Source organism: Drosophila arizonae, chromosome 6 (genome assembly GCF_054131065.1).
Source record: "Drosophila arizonae isolate 15081-1271.41 chromosome 6, UAZ_ARI_1.0, whole genome shotgun sequence".
Lineage (NCBI taxonomy): Eukaryota > Metazoa > Arthropoda > Insecta > Diptera > Drosophilidae > Drosophila > Drosophila arizonae.
Genome location: NC_142926.1, coordinates 702,183 through 727,879, shown reverse-complemented (window position 1 = coordinate 727,879; position 25,697 = coordinate 702,183). Strand labels below are relative to the sequence as shown.

At 33.5% G+C, this 25,697-nt stretch overlaps 2 protein-coding genes across 21 annotated transcripts in view; one reads left to right on the top strand and one right to left on the bottom strand.

Moving 5' to 3' along the window:
- The window catches only part of Tdg (Thymine DNA glycosylase), a 25,840-nt gene extending 8,417 nt beyond the window's left edge, over positions 1-17,423 (bottom strand). Inside the window, exons 1-2 of one of the 7 annotated variants that reach the window (XM_089472730.1) lie at positions 9,070-9,535; positions 8,454-8,983 (exon numbers count right to left, since the gene is read on the bottom strand). The gene's annotated coding sequence lies outside the window, so the exon portion shown is untranslated. Of the gene's footprint in view, positions 1-8,453; positions 8,984-9,069; positions 9,536-15,412; positions 15,972-17,282 lie in introns of those variants that run through there. The other 6 variants (XM_089472736.1, XM_089472734.1, XM_089472731.1 and 3 more) reach the window with 6 other exon arrangements.
- Pur-alpha (Purine-rich binding protein-alpha) lies at positions 16,414-25,697 on the top strand. Of its 14 annotated transcripts, none has more exons than XM_089472750.1 (10): positions 16,480-16,498; positions 16,891-16,995; positions 17,574-17,765; positions 18,024-18,083; positions 18,162-18,274; positions 20,515-20,617; positions 20,687-20,820; positions 22,342-22,463; positions 24,103-24,208; positions 24,287-25,697. In XM_089472750.1, the coding sequence occupies exons 3-10, from the start codon at positions 17,723-17,725 to the stop codon at positions 24,440-24,442; spliced, it is 837 nt and encodes a 278-aa protein (XP_089328876.1). In that variant the 5' UTR covers positions 16,480-16,498; positions 16,891-16,995; positions 17,574-17,722; the 3' UTR covers positions 24,443-25,697. The 14 variants fall into 14 exon arrangements, with proteins under 14 accessions (XP_089328880.1, XP_089328876.1, XP_089328875.1 ...); XM_089472749.1 differs by having other exon boundaries at positions 16,891-17,026; XM_089472752.1 differs by having other exon boundaries at positions 16,483-16,498; positions 16,891-17,007.

Sequence of the window (25,697 nt, the reverse complement as noted above, 5' to 3'; positions counted from 1 at the left end):
ATGTATAGATAAGTAGTTGTTACGACTGACTATTAATCACACACACATGCTGACACATCGGGAAATTACATGTTGCACAGTCTTACAGGTATTTATACCCTGAACCTATAAAAAATGGGAAATCAGAGTATAATGGTTTTTTAAAATGTATGTAACAGGCAGAAGGAAGCGTGGCAGACCCCACAAAAGTATATATATTCTTAATCAGGGAGACGAGCTGAGTCGATTTGCGAATGATTGTATATATGTATATCAAATATAAATAATAATAATATGTATAAAATATATAAAATCCTTTAGTTATAAAATTACGTTTATATGAATAAAATCTTGTTATATACAAAGCAGCTACACAATTCAATTTTTTACTCATTTTGGCACTGTTCTTAACCAAATATCGGTAAAGAATTTAGCATATTTAATGCTAAAGTTCTGTTCAACTGTTCTGCAATGTTAATTAATAGAATTCTGTTACATCCACAACCAATTAACTGGAAGAACAACCAACCAACTGGAAGAATATGAACACGATTCGCATTTACAAAAAAAGGACAGATTTCCCTTAAAAACAGGACAGATCTGTACGGGAAAAGGAAACATTGGCATCACTGATGTAGACAGAAAAATAGTACATTCACAAGAAATGTTATTAAACAATTAATTGTACACACTGCAGCTAAAACTTACTAGTTCCTGGGTGCTTGTGTTGTTTTGTGTATGCAGAAACAAGCAAAGAATTACTGAAATATCAGGTCCTCGAAGGGTTCAGAGAATCTCATAGCGATCAGTCTCGATTAGAGCTTTCTTACTTGTATTGTTTTTTATAATCATTCACAAAAGTGAAATGAGTATATTAGTTTTGTGCAATGTCCGTCCGTTTGTCCGTATAAACGCAGTTTATTTCGGCGCTATTAAAGCTCGAGACTTGATATTTGAAACACATGCTCGTGTATATCCACGCCCACTAGGGGCGTGGCAAATCGGACCTGAATATATAGTGATTTTTCGAGTTCTGCTATATTTTAGGCACTATTGGAGACCTGAAATTTTATATAATTTGGTTTGACCACCCAAGTCCAACGAGCTATAGTATATATATGTCAGCCCAAAAGGGGGCGTGGCAAACCGCAAAAGTTTATATCTCCTACAGTTTAAGAGCTAGAAGCTTCAAATTTGGATAGTTGAGTTACTGGTAACCTCCTCTATCGATGCCCCGAAAATAATTGTTACGCCTCTTTAAGGGCGTGTCATATCGAAAAATACCCTGTAGTTTTCACATTTTTTTTAGCGTAATAATTCAAATTTTGAATTTAGGTTATTGTTAGCTCGTTCTAAGAACTGGCCAAAAATGAGGTGTCGACGCCAACTGAGGCATGGAAATCGGCATTTATAGCGCCCAAATTTCGACATTTATATGCGTGAGATGTATACATAAATAATCTTAATCGATATGTATTTATAATACCAAATTAAACATTTTTATGAAATTTGAAAAACATAAAAGAAGCTAAAATAACAAAAATTTACAATTTACAAAAAAAGAGTTTTCCGCGGGATTTGAACTCGGACCTATCAAGCCGAATAGCATGTTCATGTCAAAATAACTAAAATAAAGATCGCCGGCGCTGCTGCCTACAACTGAGATTCTTAGAATATGCTAGAGTACGCATTTATCTGTGCATACATACACACATACAAATGAGCGCGTGAGTAAGGCTGGAATGCTTGATGCTATGCGTGCAGACTTATATACATATATACATATGTATGTATTTGCGTATATGTATTTGAGGGCTATTTAAGAAGAAAGAAATTTAAACTTATAAAATTATTCGACTAAGAAACAGAAAAGTATTAAGTGCCACTCATTCAAGCTCGCACCTTCCCAGTAAATTATCTACTTTATAAAAAACAAAATATGTATTCATGAAAAAAAAAAAAAAAAAAAACATCGAAGAAGTTTCCTACTCTAAACATAATTTGCTTCGCTGCTTTGCTTGATCAGCCAGTTGCTAAAATAGAATAACTTAATAAAGCGTCATATGAAAAAATTAAAGTAACGGGTAGAGAATCCAGAATGTGCGAAAAGGCGTGCTTCTGTCTGTACGCATAGATAGCTTGGAGCTGGTATCCAATATATGGATATAAATATATAATAAAATCAAAATTGTATAAATTGTATATGTAATTTGAAGATCCTTGCTGCAATGATGCAATGATGATCGATTTCAGAAGATATAAGAGCTAGAGACTAGAATTTTTTTTAAATGACCGTATATACAGCGCGGATATCAAGTTTGCTTTTAAAAATCGATAAATCATCCCGTTATGTTTTTATCGAATAAAAACATTCAAGTTCAAGTCAGATGCCAGTATAGCTAATTGTGAAAAATTTTTCTTTTTTTTTTTAATTTGTCAAATATTCAATATAATATGTAAATCATATGCTGAAAGTTTCATTAAATTCCGTTAGGTCAAAAATTAATTGAAAATAATCAAATATTTGGCCAATTAACAAACGCACGTGCAGCAGCTACAACAGTATCGTATACGTGTGCACACACACATTCAAACTTATTCTGGAACATTCTTTGAATCACATCAGTTGTTAGTTTGAATGTATTTCAGTTTTGCCAAAGCGGCTTTCGAAAGTGAGGTGGCGTAGTGAGTAGCGACATGATGCTCGATCGAGAAGTCGCGGTTCGAATCCCGATCGGTGCAACTGATATTAATTTTTTTAATTGTTTCAAAATATTTTTTATTTTGATAAATGAGTATTCTATTTAATTTATATTTTTAAAAACACCGAAATTGAGATTTTAACTATACTAAATGTGTGTTTTTAATAGTTTGATTGTTCAAGCAGATTTTTAGAATCACATCAGCAGTTAGTTTGGTTTAGTTTTGGTAGATGGCGCTTCAGCAGTGAATCTATTTCAGTTTTGCCAAAACGGCTTCTGAAAGTGAGGTGGCGTAGTGAGTAGATGCGTGACGCTCGAGCGAGAGGTCGCGGGTTCGAACCCCGGGCAATGCAACTGATGGTAATTTTCTTAATTGTTTCAAAATATTTTTATATTTAATTAAATGGGTTTTATATTTCATTTATATCTTTAAATACATCGAATTTGAAATTTTAGCCATACTAAATGTGCATTTTTATACCCTGAAATGGAAATGGGAAATCAGGGTATAATGGTTTTGTTGAAATGTATGTAACAGGCAGAAGGAGGCGTGGCAGACCCCACAAAGTATATATATTCTTGATCAGGGCGACGAGCTGAGTCGATTTGGCCCTGTCCGTCTGTCTGTCTGTCCGTCTGTCCGTCCGTCCGTCTGTCCGTCTGTCCGTATGTTTGAACGCGTCGATTTCCGAAGATATAAGAGCTAGAGACTTGAATTTTTTTTTTTAAATGACCGTTTATACAGCGTGGACGTCGAGTTTGCTTTTAAAATTCGATAAATCATCCCGTTATGTTTTTATCGAGTAAAAACATTCAAGTTCAAATCAGATGCCACTATAGCTAATTGTGAATGATTTTTCTTTTTTTTTTAATTTCTCAAATATTCAATATAATATGTAGATCATATGCCGAAAGTTTCATTAAATTCCGTTCAGTCAAAAATTAATAAAAAATAATCAAATATTTGGCCAATTAACAAACGCACGTGCAGCAGCTACAACAGTATCGTATACGTGTGCACACACACATTCAAACTTATTCTGGAACATTCTTTGAATCACATCAGTTGTTAGTTTGAATGTATTTCAGTTTTGCCAAAGCGGCTTTCGAAAGTGAGGTGGCGTAGTGAGTAGCGACATGATGCTCGATCGAGAAGTCGCGGTTCGAATCCCGATCGATGCAACTGATGTTAGTTTTTTTTAATTGTTTCAAAATATTTTTATATTTTATTAAATGAGTTTGGTATTTTATTTATATTTTTAAATACATCGAAATTGAAATTTCAGCCATACTAAATGAGCATTTTTATTTGTTGGGTTCAGGGTAGTATCTAGTCGAGCACTTTCGACTAGAATTTTCTTACTTGTTATTAGTTTGGTTCAGGGTAGTATCTAGTCGAGCACTCTCGACTAGAGTTTTCTTACTTGTTATTTATATTTTTATACCCTGAACCCATTGAAAATGGGAAATCAGGGTATATTGGTTGTGTTGAAATGTATGTAACAGGCAGAAGGAGGCGTGGCAGACCCCACAAAGTATATATATTTTTGATCAGGGCGACGAGCTGAGTCGATTTGGCCCTGTCCGTCTGTCTGTCCGTCCGTCCGAATGTATGAACGCGCCGATCTCAGAAGATATAAGATCTAGAGGCTTAAAAGAGACTTTTGTTTCCGCATATCGAGTTTTTCTCTAAATATCGATAACTACTCCCGATTTTTTTTATCGATTAAAAGCTTTTTTAAATATATCACCTTATTTAACTATATCACCTTATTTAATTATATCTCCTACACCTTTAGAGCTAGATTTTCCAAATTTTTATTGTAGACTTATATGTATTTTATACAATTTCGGGTTTTGTTAAAATTTACCCGCCACCCCTATATTCACCCCCTCACCTTCACCCTCAAGTATTTCAAGTACTAGAGACTTGTGCTTTGGCAAATGCATGCATATCCATGTTATATTTATAATCTGAAAGTTTCATGAAGAAAGTACATCAATAAGAAAAGTTATTACACAATTAAGTTCTCATAGTAAGCGCACACAGCAGCCCATGCGTGTTTAGGCGTGGAATGCTTGTGTGCGTGTATGTATATGTGTATGCGTGTGTGAGTGTGTGTGTGTGTGCGTGTGTCTTGTGTAAGCAGAAAGACGCGAAAAATTATTGAAATAGATATTGCTCGAAGGGTTCAAGGGATCTCGTAGTCGAGCAGTCTCCACTACAGCTTTCTTATTTGTTTTATTTATTTTTTTTTATAGAGCGGTAGGTTGTTGATGAGTGCAGGGTACTAGTGTTCTACTAGAATTCGTAAGAGTAGAAATTCGATAATTTTGAATAGTATACACATGTACATATCTATGTATAATTTTGAGTTACATGCATAAAAGCGCACAAGTGAGTAGTTCTCTCTAGTATACCATAACTAGTTCAACTTACAGTCACTTTTCAGATTCCTCTAAGCCTACTTCGTATGCTGTATTCTGTACATGCACATGCATATGGACACATACATAAATGCAGCTGCACACATACACAGTAATGTATACAAGCAGCCATGCGCCCACATATACCCGATTATTTCTGTGTGTTTTGTGTGTGTGTGGGTGTGTATTCATATTGTTGTAGTTTTGTTGATACAAGGGTCGCAGTTCAGTTCTACTCTGAGTGCATTAGATTTTTGTATACTTCGTGGTCCTGGTTGTTGTTATTGTTGCTATTGCCAGCTTTTCAACCATTTTAAAATCCATCCCATGTGGGCGGCACACAATATACATACATATGTATGTATACGTGTAGTTGTCTATCTATGTACATATATATAAATGCACAAAGGTTCGTGCATATAACATAACATATTGTATAACATTTAACATACAAACTTTAAACAGTAGTATTTTTGTAAACTTATTCAAAATAAAAAATGTTGTAGGAATAGATTTTTAATAGTGCCACACACATATACATGCTTGTCATTGTGGGCAGACAAAATATAAAAACGTATGTATGCGTGTGTGTGAGCCTGATTGCATTCGTTGTGACGAGCAAATATAAAAACCGACGACTAAAATTGAGTCGGTCGATGAGAGAAAAAGCACAGAAGCAACTCCATCTCCTCGGATAATACTAATACATAATCGAAGCACGAAAGAAACAGTTGCATTGAATGGTTGCGTACACCGAGGCAAGCTACACGCTCATAAGATTAAAATGTCTACGATACATATACATACGTACACACATATATCATTTACTTCAGAGGTTTTATATGCAATTCGTTGTAGATCTTTTTAGATTATTTTAAAGGGGCTCTAATACAAGTATATATATAAAAACATATGTATGTATATATATTCACACATTATTTCACATTTAAGCTGTTCCAGGAAAAGGGCCCTAAGCATAAGTCCACAAAATCGAGTCTTGGTTATTGTGAACTTTTTGAAACACCTTCCGAGCCCCCAGACCTGAACTATATAGATAATTTATGGAGCCAGGCAGACTGCCGAGGTCACAAAACCTCGATATCTTCAATATCGTAGCTAAAGACATGGATAATAGAACTCGAATCTGGTCTTGTTAAAGAAAACCCGAATATTAAAATTTGGTGTTTTTCCGGGTTGTGCAAAATTTTTGTTAATTAGATTAAATATACTATATTGATATATACCTCATTAGAAAGGTAATTCTTCAAGCTACAATTTAGCATTTTCACTTTTTTAATTTCAAGTAATATTATATGTTTTATATGAGTTTGAAGTTGAAAAAAAAAAATAAAAATATATATTGTTACTGAATATATATACATTATATATTATATAATATATATATATATATATATATATATATATATATATATATATATATATATATATATATATATATATATATTTTACAAATTAATATTAGTTATATATATACATACATATATAACCCTCACACAAACAGCAAAATCGCTTTATGGTTTTCATTAAATTGTTGAATGGTAGGCCCACTGTAGTAGTACATTTGGCTCTCTCTTTTTTAAGGCATGAGAGTCGAATGTGGCTGTGTTGGCGTCACCGACTGTATATTCACGCTTGCGTGTGTGTCTATGTATGCGAATGCAAGCCACAAAATGTCCAAAAGCAAGCTAGCTTTATACATTTTGTAGATATGCACACACATATACCCACGTTCATAGATGTGAAACTATGTGTCGTAGAAATATAAGTACATTAAAATATATGTATATGCATGTCTATGTGCACATGATGTATGCATATGAATGCACGTTTATGCGCTAAATTTTGCAAACGGATCTAATGCGTTGCATTTCTATACATACATGTATGTATATAAGAGACCACTAAAGTTATCAATTTAGTCATCAGTATTGCTCGTATCAATAGCAATATGCGCTCCTTAATAAAGCATGTCAATAATGAGAATAGCGATGTCAATCTTTATTCTGACTGAATATCAGTAGGTCAATTGCAATACAGACACTGATACAATCAAAATACAGATCAAAGTATGTACATATGTATATATATTGCTTTTATTGAAATTCAAATATTATGCATATTACATTTTCAAGTAAAAGTATAAGAAAGCAGCACTTACACTTTTAATACCAACCGGTTTATGTGCTAGCCGATATATGAATGTGTATACATATGCATATAAGTTATATGCATGAAGTTGTATATCGCACTCACACACAAACATTAACATTAACATTAATACCGTACGCTAATGCAAAATATGTATTATGCACTTGAAGGTAAGGATGCTGAGTAATTTGACTATGACCTCAAGAATAATATTGAATTGATTGCTTCTTTATAGATATATTTCAAATACATTGGATTCCATAATTGTTTTACCTAACTAGACCTATCGATCCCTCCTAAAATATGTATAAACTATAGAATTGGGCTTATATAATTCCACACATAACATATTTTTTCATTTTCGAGCATGTGTACATACCCACATTTATATATAACTAGCTGGCCCGGCAAACGTTGCATTGCCCTCTATATTATTTCTAGGTAAAAAATTGTTGAAAGCTATGTTGTTCAGGCTGGGATACACTGATAAATTTATTAATCGGATTTTCATTCAAGCACCTTGTTGTAAACGACATTCTTCGTTTTTTGGTCGGGTGCAAGAACAAATAATGCGGATCGTTTGCCAACACGTGAGCATGCCACGTACAATTGACCATGAGAAAAACACGCATTTTCTAGATTGAGGCCACAAATAGTCAAAGATTGGCCCTGTGACTTGTTGATCGTCATGGCGAAGGCAAGACGAAGCGGGAATTGAATTCGTTTAAATTCAAAGGGCATATCTGTTGAGCTCATCGGAATCCTAGGAATAAGAACTTCCTCATCTTTAAATTTTCCTTTGAGTATCAACGCGTGAATCACATTGCTCATCAGTTTTCTTATCACCAAACGCGTTCCATTGCACAGTTTTGGTTGGTTTAAATTTCTAAGCATGCAAATCATGGAGAATTGCTCTTTCATAGCTGTGTTCATTTCTTGACGCCGGTCAAGTTGTTCTTCCATATTGCCCATGAAGTATATTTGCAAGAATTTTTGCTGTGCATCTTCAATAGGTTGCAATGATCCAATGCGATGGCAAATCTGGCCTTGAATCTTTAAATTCAAAGCCATAGTTATAGTTATATTTACAAACACTATTTACAGAAATCTAACAAACTACATTATTCAAAATTTTTTTTGGCAGTCATAGAAAATAAAATTTTTAACGTAAATTACCTTAAATATCCGTCTCCAATATTTTCCGCCCCAAATTATGTCATTTGGAAACAGGCATTGTATTTTTGAGTGTTCGCTAGAAAATGTCGTGATTCTAGTGTTTCGCCATAAAGCAGGGAACGCAATGGCTATGGTGACCGCTAATGGCAATGTCACTTTACCACTAAGGCAGCACAAACCGGACGTTTCACCAGCAAACTTCAATGCGCCACAATGCTAGCAAACAACGTCCATTGGACCAATGCAAACTAAACGATTCAAGCTGTAATCAATGGTGCAATCATATCGAAACGCTGCTCGATTCAAATCAATCCTTGAACCATTTCTTATTGCCATTTCACGGGCTGCCTCTCTTTGAGAAGCACGAATTAAGGCCCTTCTTTGCTGGGTACTAACGCGGAGCCTTTCTCGGGCGATTTCTCGCTCTTCGTCAGATAATTGACTCGCGCTATTCCGTTGCCTAATTGCATTATGGGTCCGCCGGGAAAGATTAGATCTTCTAGGACGCGGCATTTTTATTAATAGTAATACTGCCCTCGCACAAAACCATATAAAACAATCGAGAAATATAAATATAAATAATTTACACAAATTTATGTTTGAGACAAACAAATACCTGAACTTTCGAGATATTTAGCTTTTGTAAAAGTCCAAAAATACAATTTTTAATAATTAACTTTTTTATACCCTGAACCCATTTTCAATGGGAAATCAGGGTATAATGGTTTTGTTGAAATGTATGTAACAGGCAGAAGGAGGCGTGGCAGACCCCACAAAGTATATATATTCTTGATCAGGGCGACGAGCTGAGTTGATTTGGCCCTGTCCGTCTGTCTGTCCGTCTGTCCGTCTGTCCGTCCGTCCGTCTGTCCGTCTGTCCGTCTGTCCGTATGTATGAACGCGTCGATTTCAGAAGATATAAGAGCTAAAGACTTCAAATTTTTTTTAAAATGTCCGTAATTACAGCGCGCATATCAAGTTTATCATTAAAAATCGATAACTCATCCCGATCTTTTTTTATCGATAAAAAACCTTATAGAAACCCAGTTATAAAATTATATCTTCTACACCTTTATTGCTAGAGTCCCCAAATTTTTAATGTATGCTTATATGCAATTTATACAATTTCGGTTTTTGTTAAAATTAACCCCCCACCCTTAAATTCACCCCCTCACCCTCACTTTTGTAAAAAGCGTATTTCAAATACTAGAGACATGTGCTTTAGCAATTACATGCGTATTCATGTTATAATCATAATCTAAAAGTTTCATGAAGATCGTACGTCCACAAAAAAGTTATTAAGCAATTAAGTTCTCATAGTAAGCGCTCACTGCCGCCCATGCGTGTATATGCTTGTATGTGTATATGTATGTAATTGTTTGTGTATGTGTGTGTGTGTGTGTATGTGTGTGTATGTATGTGTGTGTATGTATGCCCGTGTGTGCGTGCGTGCGTGTGTGTGTGTGTGTGTGTGTGTGTGTGTGTGTGTGTGTGTGTGTGTGTGTGTGTGTGTGTGTGTGCGTGTTTCCTGTGTAAGCTGAAAGTCGCGAAAAATTATTGAAATAGCTATTACTCCAAGGGTTCAGGGGATCTCGTAGTCGAGTAGTCTCGACTAGAGCTTTCTTACTTGTTTTTTTTTAATTTCGAATTTTGAATTTTGAATTTTTTATTTATTTTTGATTGTTAGGTTTTAATCTTTTGATTTTTTTTTTAATTTTTGCAGATTTTTGATTTGAAATATTTATAAAGTTTAAAAGTCCGAAAATATAAAAAGCCAAAAATACACTTTTTAATAATTACCTTTTTTTTTTTTTAATTTCGAATTTTTAATTTTTTATTTATTTTTTGAACAGTCAGGTTTTAATCTTTTGATTTTTTGCAGATTTTTGATTTGAAATATTTTTCCTTTTGATTTGAAAATTTTTTTTTTTTTTTTTTTTTTTTTTTTTTTTGAATAGTCAGGTCTGCTCGAGGTCAGGAGACCGTAGACTGACTGACTACATTTGTTTATTTACTTCTACACTATTGTCAAAACTGTCACTGTTACCAAGCCTACTGGGTATAAAAAAAATTTGAACATTTGGGGAAAAAACCGCGTTTTTCAAGTATTCGGCAAATTTTTTCAGTATTTTTAAGACCCTATACTAAACTCGTTGCGGAGACAAATCCAACAAATCAAAAACCATGAAAATTGGTTCAGCCCAAATCAAGTTATAAGCAGTCTTCACTTTTACACAACTTTCTTTTATATATATAGATAAACAATACGACAAGTAAGAACGTTGCAGTCGGGCGTTACCGACTGCGGAATACTCATTCACATCCCATCAGCAATTTAGTAGTTAAGTTTCGCTCTAATACTGTGGAAAATTCAGTTTTTCCCGATTTGCGACGCCCCTTCTGGGCGTAGACACGTCATTTTTGGTCAATTCTTAGAACGAGATAACGGTACCCTAACTGCAAAATTTGAGTGCTTACGCTAAAAGAATGTGAAAATTGCAGGGTATTTTTCGATATGCACGCCCCTAAACATGCGTAAACATTATTTTTGGGTCATTTGATGCTTCTAGCTATTATACTTTAGGAGATATAAACTTTTGCGGGTTGCCACGCGCCCTTTGGGCGGACATATATCCCACAAAGCTTTTTAGTCTTGGGTGGTCAGCCTGAGTATATATACAAAATTTGATTTGGTCTCTGGCATCAACAGTGTCCAAAATATAGCAGAATTTAAAAAATCACTATATCTTCAGGTCCGATTTTGTCAGTAGACTTTATAGAATCATAACATTAGCTTAAGTGCAGCGTTCTAGCTGTAAAACTTTTGGAGATACAGTTTTATCCCTTTTGCCACGCCCCCAAAGGGCTTAGATATATCCGCCATAGCTCATGATCTTGGGTGGTTGATACGGATCTACATTCCAAATTTCAGCTTTCTAGCTCTTCAACTAAAATGATTTCTGACATTTCTGAAAATTCATTTTCCAATTTTAACACTCAATAAATCGGAGAATACTCGAGTATGTGTTCCAAATTTCATACGGACAGATGGGCAGACAGACGAACGGACAGCAAGACGGACATTGCATTCACTTTCGTGAATGAGTATAATAATTCATTTCGTGAATAAGTATAATAATTCACTTTCTTGAATGAATATAAAAATATGTAAGTAAGAAAACTCTAATCAACACTACTTATAGTTACCATCTGGGCTGGAGACCTTTCCGGGACGGTCAACGACCACCATTTGATTCGCATTAAATCAAATGACGATTTTTTAGCAAAGCCGTAGAAAACCGGAAAAATTTCGTGTCAGGTCGGGACTCCGGGACATTACCTCCAAAAGCAGGACATGTCCCGGAATTTCAGGACAACCCTAGGACTGCTCGACTGCGTCATCCCCTGAATCCTTCGAGGTTCTGATATTTCAAAAATTCTTCGCTTATGTGTTGCATACACAAGAAACAACCCATGCACATGCACAACACAATGTGCACAAAGTCTCCACTATTTCAAATACGCCTCTTGTGAATTTTGAGAGAATTTGGGGCCCTACTCTAAAGATAGAATACAATTGACGATAAAGTTATTAATCGATAGCATTCAAACATCTTTTTTATACCCTGAACCCATTTTCAATGGGAAATCAGGGTATAATGGTTTTGTTGAAATGTATGTAACAGGGAGAAGGAGGCGTGGCAGACCCCACAAAGTATATATATTCTTGATCAGGGTGACGAGCTGAGTTGATTTGGCCCTGTCCGTCTGTCTGTCCGTCTGTCCGTATGTATGAACGCGTCGATTTCAGAAGATATAAGAGCTAGAGACTTCAAATTTTTTTTAAATGTCCGTAATTACAGCGCGCATATCAAGTTTATCATTCAAATTCGATAACTCATCCCGATCTTTTTTTATCGATAAAAAAACCTTATCGAAAACCAGTTATAAAATTATATCTTCTACACCTTTATTGCTAGAGTCTCCAAATTTTTATTGTATGCTTATATGCAATTTATACAATTTCGGTTTTTGTTAAAATTTACCCCCCACCCTTAAATTCACCCCCTCACCCTCACTTTTGTAAAAAGCGTATTTCAAATACTAGAGACTTGTGCTTTGGCAATTACATGCATATTCATGTTATAATCATAATCTGATTATTCATGATTATTCATGAAGATCGTACGTCCATAAAAAAAGTTATTAAACAATTAAGTTCTCATAGTAAGCGCACACTGCAGCCCATGCGTGTTTATGCGTGGGTGCTTCTGTGTGTATGTGTTTGTGTATGTGTGTGTGTATGTGTATGTGTGTGTGTATGCGTTTGTGTATGTATGCGTGTGTGTGTGTGTCTGTATGCGTGTGTGTGTATGTATGCCTGTGTGTGCGTACGTAAAACTCACAGACTATGTGTCTTCAACTAGAGCTTTGCGAATTTGTACGGTCAGTAGGGATATAACTTATAATTTGTAAATAGCTGAGGGAGGATGTATCCTCTAAAACTGTGAAAGATACAAGTGAAAATACAATACTCTCCTTTCGATTCGCAAAAATTATTAGTTAAATTTAAATGAATCGTTTTATAATTTAAGGAATCATAATAATATAACCCAATCGAAAACAAGTAAGAAGGCTTCAGTCGAGACTGCTCGACTAGGAAATACCCTGAGCCCTCTAAGCTGATATCTAATCATTCTGCATTTCTTTTATGCACACATACATACACATGCATCCACACGCATGCATAAGCCTGCGCTCTGCTAACTGCACAGTAAGCAGCGACTGCGCTTGGGCTGCGCTGCAGTGTGGGCAATATTATGAGAATTTATTTGTTGAATAATTTCATTTGAAAACATACAATCTTAATGAAACTTTCAGAGTAATCATATGGTGAATATGTTTGTAAAGCACAAGTCTCTAGTACTTGAAATGCGTTTTTTACAAATTGGGGGAGAAGGGGGCGTGGTATCCAAAATCTGTAAATCACAAAATCTTTGTATAGATTAACTTTATATACAACGCAAATTTGAAGACTCCAGGTCTAAAAGAGTTCAAATTAGACTGAAAAAACAAAATCAATTCTCGATAAAAAAGTTATCGGGTGATTTATCGAAAATATAAAGCAAACTCGTACTGCGTATGGTACACACAAGTATGCATGCCAAATTTCAGCTCTCTAGCTCTTATAACTTCTGAGATCGTCGCACTCATACGGACGGAGGGACGGACAGAGCTATATCGACTCAGCTCGTCGCGCTGATCAAGAATATATATACTTTGTGGGGTCTGCCACGCCTCCTTCTGCCCGTTACATACTTTTTCACAAAACCACTATACCCTGATTTCCCATTTTAATGGGTTCAGGGCTTAAAAGCTTTCTATTTGTTTATAAGCCGAGAGATAGATAATTCGCACTACGGGCATATCGATATGAATGTATATCGACCCTGTGTTGGGAGGTTTTCTTGGATTAATATTGACGGACATCAGCTAATAAACTCTCGCAGTCATTTTAGTTTTTGAGAAAAGGACAAAATAAAATGCAAATATATCGATTACCGATACATTTCAACTTTGCTTTTGCAAATAATAATGTTCGTACATTATGTTTGCCGGTTATTTTCGAATAATTACAAAAATGATGGTAATAAAATTATTAGACAATAATGTTTAGTCATGTGTAAACCAAAAGAATACAAAGATTACAAAAATATAGTTTCTAGCGGGTTGTTACCTGAACGATTTTTTTTTTAAATTTATGTATTTTAATTATTATTTTTGGGCTTTCGACAACCAGTGTTGCCGATTCAGCTATTTTGTAGCTAGATCTGGCTACTTTTTAAGTCTGATTGCTACACAAATTTTCAAGCAGCTATTAGCTACAAATCTGGCTATTTTCAAATATATATATAATAGGTAAGCTTTCTAAAATGTTATGCAAAATTCATTTCTAATCAGTTTTTATACCCTGAACCCATTGAAAATGGGAAATCAGGGTATAATGGTTTTGTGAAAAAGTATGTAACGGGCAGAAGGAATCATCGCAGCTGAAATTTGGCATGCATCATATTTTTTCGATAACTCATCCGATAACTCTTTTATCGAGAATTATCGAAAATTTGAAATTATTATTTATGCTATGAGTATAGCGTTCCACCCAACTACCTTAAAAAGGCAAATTATAAAAGCGACAATGGTGAAAATGACGTGTTGGTGGTCATAGATGAGATATTATAATAATTAAATTAATAAAGTTGACTTTTTATGAAAAATAAAACAGCACTGTTTTCTTTTTTGCTACTTTTTCAGCTATTTTAGAAGAAAGTTGGCTACTTTTAGCTACTTTCAGCCTTCGGTTTTGCTACTTTTGCTGAAAAAGTTTCGGCAACACTGTCGACAACACAGACAGATGCTTTATCAGCCATTCGCTGGGAAAATGCAGAGAAACCAATACCAAAAATACCAATACCAATGCCCAAGCATACACACACACTGCTGCACACACATAACTATATACCTAAATACTTATACATGTGTTGTATATTATGTATTTCTCGTCCAGACAGTAGGCAGGCATGCATCTTATGTATGTGTGTGAGTGTGCGGCTGTATTGGTTTGTGTAAATGTACTGCATTGCTGTTTTATTCACAACAAATACATGAAGATACATCTTCATTCGTTTGTGAATATGCACACACATGCACAAATGCTATCATATATCTATATATGCATATACATACGAGATTTACGAATTTATTTATATATATATATATATATATATATATATATATATATATATATATATATATATATATATATATATATATATATATATATATATATATATACATATATGTATATCTCAAACTCTAAATTTGCCTCGATTTTTTATACACTTTATTTGTGATATACATATATGCATTCACAGTGTACACAGTTTTTAGCGCACACATACCCAGAGCCGTTGTCTGCATGTATTTCCTATTCGATATAATTGAAATAAGTGTGTGGATATTAAAAATAATTACACAACAGAATATTTTCAAATCACACACATGCACACACACCCGCATCTTTGGTTTGATTGCTTTTGGTATATTTTACACAGAGCTTTAAATAGATGTTTGCAAATTGTAATATGATTTACCAAACTTGACTTATTGTATGTGCAACAGCCGCGCACCGAACGACCGATCTAACAGCAATGCCGCAAATATAAATACATACTATGTATCTACAAAAATACATGCATATGTATCTTCGTGCATATATATCTACAAGCCGTAAATATGTATAATCACTACGTTAAATATATAAAACAGGCTTCCGCGGCAAACAACCGTACGGATGAACTGTGTATTCTCTTGTACCGTTTATTATCATTTCAATCTGAACTAGGAATAATATTTGGGAAGGTAACAGAATGTTAATAGAGCGTGAAATATCGTTTTGGCTATTTCTCTGCATAAAAATACCACAGAATACTGAATCATATACATCTAAGTATTTTCATTCACTGTTAACAAAATGCGATTACACTTTGAACGAAGTCTTTACTCAACATTATTTTGCAAATTTGTTTCTCCATTTAAAAATACCATAACATACTAAATCACCTATATGTATTGCACTGTTAGCGAAGTCTTTCACATTATTCATTATTCCCATTGCAAATATTCGTACATATACACGCATTGTTGATGGCTGTTTCTTTAATCGTTTAAATATTCATTATAATACTCAACTGAGCGGAATTCGCACTGTTATACAATTCTTATGAAATGCTTATTTTTTTTATAAAAATATAAATAAATTAAAAAATAAATAAATTCCTGCTAGCATATGAATGAAAGTAGATTCAGATTGTCGAGCAGTAGGTTTTTTTTTTTTTTTTTTTTTTTTTTAGTATAAACACTAGTATAAACTAGACAAGGAATTTATAACATAACCAGTTGGGTTTTACAGTGTTTTTTTAACAGTTAGTTCTACTATGGATTTCAGAACAAAGTTAATATTATAATTATTGTATTAATCTAATGTGGTATGTTTATATACCATATTACTTGTAATATATATATATATATATATATATATATATATATATATATATATATATATATATATATATATATATATATATATATATATATATATATATATATTGACTTTGTCAAGTAAATGCAAAAGTGATTAAAGCAATATAATTTGATACTAAATCGTAGTAATGAAACTGCAATTTCCTCAGTATGTCGTGAGTTTCGCAGAAAATAATCGAGTATTTTAAAGTGCAATTATTGGTGCGATACATTGCATTAGTTTAAAGCTTCATTTGCATATGTTGTCCATAACTTTAAACTAATAATAATATAACTTGACACTAATAGGAGATATATTGAAAATACTCGATTAATTTAGCACATCTTTTTCAATCAGATTATATCATGACAAATATAGATCGAATTAAAATATTTGTTATCAATATCGGAATGGAAACGTCTTACGTGTCATCTCGAACAGAGCATCTCCGTCAAACTGTGTGTGAGTGTATATGTGCGTTAATTAAAAAAAAGTAATTATAATTTACATTCTTTAGTGATTTGGTCTGAGTTGTAATTATGAGACGTAGTGCATTCAAAAAGCAAACTATCAAAATATGAATATTATAGGTTGTGCGAATGCTTGTGTGAATACATGCGTAAGCGCATGTAATGTTTGTGTACATTCTTTATGCAATTTAAATTTAGCGCAGGATTGTTGCATATTTAAATTGTGTCAATTATGTGATTTAAAAATTATATAAACTTGATGAGAAAAATGGTACTTACGAATCCCAGTACACACTTATGGTGTATATTTGTACATGCTTATATGCATGTGAGCAAATGTATGTATGTATGCTGAGCGTTCAAGGTTTTTGCAAGAATAGTTCATTGAAAAGTTTACATGGACTTGTTTATGAAAGTGTGTATACAGGCATCACATATACAGGTGGATACATATATAATTGTATATATTGGGTTTCCAAAAAAGTCAAATGTACTAAAAAATGACTTACAAATATGTATATACCTACATGTATACACACATTCGGGTTTTAATGTTTATGTATTGTTCAGTTGGTAGAGTGCGAAGCGGAACTTGCTTGTATGTAAAAATATTGTAAGAGGGGCAGTGGAAAGGCAGAAATTGGTAATTCAGTTAACGGAAATCATATTTCAAATCACCAAAGCTGTATAACCAACGCTACACTCAAACGTTTTTCACAATGTCTGATCTTGGAAGCGGCGACGATGGCATGTCAGGATCAAGTAAGTTTCATTCTGCTCCGAAATTAACTAGTTCTTGTACACCATTCAAACGCTGCACTTTTCCGTTGAGATTTCTGAATTTTATTTTGAAATGATTATTTTTTTATTTAAAAATATATTGATACAACTGGAATCAACTAAAATTAAAATAGCCCACAAAAAGTACAGCAAATTATAACAATAAAATCACCAACACGATTGTTAGCTTAATTCGCGTATTTATGGAAATACTAAAAATATGTATATATCATTTTTCAGAATATAATGCGAGTAATATGGAACGCTCTTCAAGTAGAAATGATTTTGAATCGGGAAAAGGTAGGACATTAAATGCACACATTTATCAATCGATTTTTTCATTTATAATTTATTTACTAATTATTATTGGCTCTTCAGCTAGCAGTGCTGTCGAACAAGAATTGGCGACAAAAATGCTTCAAATCCAATCGAAACGATTTTACTTGGATGTTAAACAAAATCGTCGGGGACGCTTTATAAAGGTGGCTGAGGTAAATATATAAATATATATATAAATATATATATATATATAATATATATATATATATATATATATGTCAAATATATATATAAATGTCAAATAACAGTTTAAGATGGAATATATGTGCAATGCAAGATGCGATTCCAGTCTAGCTTAGATATCGTTCATTCGTAGATGGAGGAAAAAATTATTTTGACAATACATTACAAAACCTTAAACCACTTATTTCTGCATGCTGAGAGAGGTATCGGTGCCCAGACTATTTTTAAGAGAGACCAATATTAAAAACTTTGAGTAACCAAAATATTGCATTGATAACTTAACTCATTCTTTTTCTATAATTGTTTTCATATCATATTTTCATTCTTTGGCTGGACTAAATTATTTTGACACTAATATTTATTAAATAAATTGAGAGAAAAACTTAACAATCGTGTTAGTAAAAAAAAAATATTTATAAGGAATAAACCATCAATGACCTTCTGTAATGTTTCTAATGATATATCTTACCAAAGTCCTTGAACCTCGGCAATCAGTCTCCTTGGGCGTTCTTGAAAAGTTAAAGCTACGTTTTACTTTTATATAAGCCCAAATATTATCTATAATGTAGAAATCAGGGCTGTGAGATGGTATTGACTTCAATATCCCTTGAAAATTCAGTTAAAATATGAGCCTTATGATATGGAGAGTTGTCCTGCTGCAGTATAAATGATTGTGCAATAAGATGGTAACCAGAATTCGATGCGCGGTTATTCAGGACATGTAAATAATTGACCTTCTTCATTTTTCCATCAATGAATATCAGATAAGAGGGGCTATTGACGCAAACGAAATCCCAGAGCACTTCCGATTGTTTACCATGTGACACCCGCTGGTACACAGACCATTTTTCTTTGGGAATATTCTTTGGCAACCTGCTATAAATCGTTTTTTTTTATCCGTGATACTCAAAAGAACTATCGTCTATCCATATTACTTTTCCCAAGAATTACCTTTTTGGTCTATTTTTTAGTGATATTAAAGGTATTCGAAAATCTATAACGTAGAAAAATTGGTCTTCCTTCTCCGATTTGTGATAGTTTTCTACTTATTGATAATTCTTGATTATTTTTTAGTTTAATCGACATGATTTTTAGGGAAAATCTGCACATTTTCTTACAATTTTATCAATATGATGCGGTCTTCTACAGGTTTTTTTGAATGATCGTCCCGATATGGACTTTTTTTAGTGTGAACGAATACTATTGACTAAGATGGTGTTTAGTTTCATATTGATCTTTATTCTTCTGAGCTTGGGTATACATACCCAGACGTATGCATAGTTTCAACCCTTAAATCTAGTGCGTCTATTCTTATCCTCTCGCTGAGTTTGTATCTTTCATAATCTGTCGCTAAGATTGCAAGGGTTAATTTTAATCTGTCTATTTATAGAGTGCGTACATGTGACCTTTATCTTTTCCCATTGCACTACCTGTTAGTTGTTGAGTGCGTTGGAGGCATAAATACGATCTTCCTATATTCGTATATTTATGCCTGAGCTGAGTGAATCAGTTTTCTATTTTTAGTTAATTTGGTAGTAAATTGCTCATAGAGGTAAATTTTATAAGCTCGTAAGGTATTTCACGGAAATACCTGCAATATTCTTCGGGATCAATTGATTTTTTTAAGATTTCACTTAATCACGTGGTTTGCCCATAAGTAATCGAAAGCTATGATAAAATATTGGCTATTATTAAGGAGGACACGAATAAGATCTTAAGAATAAAATACGTACTTCGTAACGCAAGCGAATGACCGAAAATGAATATGAAAAGGAATGTCAGAATACTTTGTCCAGCCAAAGAATGAATATCTACAATGGAAATAATATGTTATCAATGCAATATTTTAGTCACTTACACCTTTTAAGCTTTGCTCTCTCTTAAAAATATACTGGTTACCTTTACCTCTCTCAGCATGCAGAAATAAACGGTTTAAGTTTTTGTAATGTGTTGCCAAAATACTTTTGTCCTCCATTGTATGTATTATTTTCTTAGTATCTCTTGGGGATTTTTAATCTTTGCTGAAAGGACATAAAAGGTATAAAGACCAGAATGATGGAATGGGGCGTTCAGGGTATTTCGTAGTCAGAACACACTAGAACACTCCCAATTATTGTATTATGTACAATTATGAAGCTCTTTGACTAGAACACTCCCAATTATTGTATTATGTACAATTATAACTAATGCATTTTATTATTGTTTTTAGATTGGAGCAGACGGCAGAAGAAGTCAAATATATTTAGCTCTGTCGACAGCAGCTGAGTTTCGTGATCATCTATCATCTTTTAGTGATTATTATGCATCTCTAGGTAGGATATTATTAGAGACTATTAACATTTTGTTTAGTGACATGCCTTTGAGCTTAAAATCAAATCAAGTTAATCGAAACGCAGGGCCACCAAACACTGACAATTTACCGGAGGATGGCAAATTGAAATCAGAGATGATGATCAAGGACAATCGAAGATATTATTTGGACTTGAAAGAAAATGCACGAGGAAGATTTTTAAGAGTAAGTATGCAATTTTACCTTTTATGCAGCTTACGAAAAACGAATACTTCATTGGAATCGATTTGTGTCACTATGACTTCCTTAATACGAATGGGGAGTTATTATATAAGAGCTAGAGACTTGAAATGTTCTTTTAAATGTCAGCGCGGATATCGAGTTTATCTAAAAAATCGATAACTACTCTGATTATAATTTTGTTTTTGGTATTGTTCATGAACATACAGTGGCTCACATTTTATTTCGTGTAACGGTATTCCCGCTAAACCAGTAAAGATATGAAAAAAAATGTTAATGGAATCTTATTTATCAGTCATTCATTATGTATTAACGCACTTAATTATTTTTATGTTCTAACAAATAACATTTAAAACTAAAGAAAACTAAAATTGGATTTTCCATGGCACAGCCTATTTCGCAGGCTTCACTTTCAATGTCTTAATTGGCCAACTACTCTTAAATTCGGATTTTTTTTTTACCTTCTTTTTGTTTAATCATATCTTTTAAACGTGATTCCATCGAGTTTAACAATTTTCAGGTGACTTCGATGGAGATTTTTGTCCATTCTTCCAATAGGGCCGTTTTGAGGTAATTTTTATTACACCCTGAACCCAGTGAAATGGGAAATCAGGGTATAATTGGTTTTGTTAAATGTATATAACAGGCAGAAGGAGGCGTGGCATACCGCATAAAGTATATATATTCTTGATCAGAGTCGATTTAGCCCTGTCCGCGTGTCCGTCCGTCCGTCTGTTAGTATGTTTGAACGCGTCGATCTCAGAAGATATAAGAGCTAGGGACTTAATTTTTTTCCTAGGTCCGTGTATAGCACGCGCATATCGAGTTTTGCTTTAAATATCGATAACTTGTCCCGTTATTTTGTTATCGATTCAAAACATGATCGGAAACCAGTAATAAATTTATATCTCCTACATCTTTAAAGCTAGAGTCTCCAGATTTTATATGTATACTTATATTTTTATTTTTTTTATTTTTTATACAATTTCGGTTTTTGTCAAAATTTACCCCCCGCCTCTAATTCACCCCCTCACCCTCACATTTGTTAAAGGCGTATTTCAAGTACTAGGGACTTTGGCAAATATATGTATATCCATGTTTTAATCATAATCTGAAAGTTTCATGAAGATAGTATGTCCACAAAGGTTATTAAACAGTTAAGTTCTCATAGTAAGCGCACACTGGAGCCCATGCGTGTTTATGCGTGGGTGCTTCTGTGTGTATGTGTTTGCGTGTGTATGCATGTGTGTGTGTGCGTGTGCGCGTGTGCGTGTGCGCGTGTATGTGTGTGTGTGTGTGTATGTGTGTATGCGTGTGTGTGTGCTTGTTTCTTGTGTAAGCAGAAAGACGCGATAAATGATTGAAATAGTTATTGCTCGAAGAGTTCAGGGGATTTCGTAGTCGAGCAATCTCGACTAGAGCTTTCTTACTTGATTTTTTCTAAAAGTGTTACTGGATACATGTATAAATAATAATAATAATAAAATAAAAACTTTTATATTTTAGGTTTCGCAAACAATAACAAGAGGTGGACCCAGATCTCAAATCGCATTGCCAGCTCAGGGTATGATCGAGTTTCGCGACGCGTTAACTGATTTGTTGGAAGAGTTTGGAGCTAATGATGCAGGGTAAAGTATATATTTGTATATATTTGAAAGCTCTTGTCTGAGCGAAATACGCCTTTTACAAATATGCTGGTGAGGGGGTGGATATAGGATATAAATTTTAACAAAAAACGAAATTGTATACAATGCATATAAGTATATATATTCCATATGGAGACTCTAGCTTTAAAGATGTACGATAAATTATCGATAAAATAAATAACAGGATGAGTTATCGGTTACTAGATATCCGCGTTGTATATACGGGCATTTAAAAACAAATTTGTAGTCTCTAGCTCTTATATCTTCTGAAATCGACGTTTTCATACACGGCTCGGCTCGTCGCCCTGATCAAGAATATATATACTTTGTGTAATCTGCCATGCCTCCTTCTGCTTGTTACATACATTTCAACAAAACCATTTTACCCTGATTTCCCATTTTCAATGGGTTCAGGGTATAAAAAAAAAAAACAAGAAGGCTCCAGTCGAAGCTGCTCGACTGGGAGACACCCTGAACCCTCTAAGCTGATATTCTAATCATTCTGCACTTCTATGCACGCATACATACACATACAACCACACGTACGTATAAGCACGCGTCCTGCTGACTACGCAGCTAACAGTGGGCAATATTATAAGAATTTATTAGTTGAATAAATTCTTTTGTAGTAGAATTATCTATATGAAACTTTCAGAGCATGATCATATAGTTAAATGTGTGTACATTCCAAAGCTCAAGTCTAATACTTAAAATGGGTTTTTTTTACAAATTGTGGGTTACAATAAATGAATAAAATCAGTTCAAACATCAAATGTTATTTAAGCCAACGCATAGTAGAAGCCCTAAAAATTCATATCCTTTTTAAATTTCTCAAAAATAATTCCTAGTCATTGAATAACGATGATTTGAAAATCAGCTACCACAAATTGTAAGCTGAAGGCACATGCTTTTCGAAGATAACAGCTGACTTTAACAGCTGTTAGGCTTAACAGTGAACTGTTATTCAACATTTTGGGTACAGTACCTTAAAGTTTGGAGTTTTATTAAGATGTTAACATAAAAAAATTATAAATGTTCATACTTCGCAAAAATGACTAAATACCCGAAAAACGGTAAAATTCCCCATAGTGCACTGCAGCCCATGCGTGTTTAGGCGTGGGTGCTTGTGTGCGTGTGTATGCGTGTGTGTGTATATGTGTGTGTGCGTGTGTCTTGTGTAAGCAGAAAGAAGCGAAATCTGATTGAAATATCTATTGCTTGAAGGGTCGAAGGGGATCTCTTAGTCGAGCAGTCTCGACTACAGCTTTCTTACTTGCTTTTAAATATCAATAAAAAAGTTATGCTTTCCATTAATTTAATATTGAAATAACAATTCTACGTTTGAATTCTTCAAAAATTTGTATTGGGTAAAAAGTAATGAGCAGATGAAATTTTTATTTCAAGTTGGGTCAAATAAGCTGTGAGCCACTGTAGTTTATATGGTCTGGCAACCCTTCTTCAGCTAAATGCATACATTTTCACATTTAAGAGTGCTCATTCTAGAGTGCTAACGGGGATAGACTTATTTTCTATCTGCTAACAATTCGTATGATTTATCAATAATGATAGCATATATCTTAAATTAGTATGGAAAGTGAAACCCTCTTTGTAATATTTGCAGATTTAAAGGTGATTTACCCGAAGAGCGGCATATGAAAGTGGACAACAAGAACTTTTACTTTGATATAGGACAAAATAATCGAGGTGTTTACATGCGAATAAGTGAGGTAAAAAAGTTGTGAAGTGCTCGAAGCAACTGTTCCTACCAACCCAACTCTATATTAAACGTTAATCATTTTTTCAAGGTGAAGAATAATTTTCGCACTTCTATAACTATACCTGAAAAGTGTTGGCTACGATTTCGTGATATTTTCAATGATTATTGCGATAAAATAAAAAAGTCTCCTGATGCTAATACTGCCGACAACATTGTACCATCAACAGCTAACAGTCTTAAATAATGTGCAATAATGAATTAATGAATAAATATATATATATTTATTTATAAATTTATCCAACAAGAGATGCACACACTAAACATAAATTTAAAACCTTTTTTTTTTTTAATTATCGTCTGCGTATCGAGCAATACAACTGGAGAATGACGGATGGAGAATGATAATGGACAGTATAGTCAGTATGGATAATCGAGTGTGGTAAATCGTGGATAAGGAAAAATAGATAGAAAATAGACAGTGTCATGTGGTCAGTGTAACGGAATGCGGATAATGCAATATTGAAAAGCGATTGAAAAATGGAATGGAGAATGACTAACGGATAATGTGGAATACAAGGGAAGCTGGAAGAGTTGTAGATGTACACATAAAATTTTTAACGTGGAATCATTTCCCCCACTCCACAAAATAACAAATTTAATAATGGCCTGACGGATATGTAAATAGGTTTTATGTATTAAGCCAGCTGCTAAAAATAAACCCAAAACATGTGATCTTTTTCTGTTAAAATATCATTTCTTGATATAAAATGTAAACAATGGCTCGAAGAAAAATATGTGTATTTATATAAAATATTATTATATACTTAGAAATGTAGCATTTAGAAAAATTCTTACTGTATATTTGTAAATGTTTATTGTTTATCATTTACTTTACTTTTCGGTTGAAGGTGATGAGGCAATAGCAAATGCGTAGTATAAAGAAAGCCCGTTCCACCACCTCTCTCATTTTAAATGAAAATGAAATTTAATTAAATAACGTACGCCATTCTGAACATTTAGTTAAATGTAAAGTGAAGAAACAAACGCACTATCAAGCACATTTCAGATACTATAAACTAACGAAATATATATTGATATTAAATACATTGTCTACTTAAAGAGTGACACAAGAGCGTAAGAGGTTGAAAGATTAGATCTTGGGTCGTACCGATAGAGCTCACGATTGCTATTATTTTTTCCATTTGGAAAACTATCTATTCATCAATCTATTCAAATATCTGATTCGTATATCTGAATATCTATCAGAAAATCAGAATCCTGTGGATCTAGTATTTATAAAGTAGTTGTACATAATATTCTTGGAATTTTGTTTGTTGCTAGCCAAAGTCATTTAAATTTTCTATTGTATGTATAAATTTTCAGCATACCTATTTAGTTCTATTATGTTGCTTATTTGAATTGCTTACTGTGTGAATATTGACCAATTATGTGCAATATACATATATATATATATATATATATATATATATATATATATA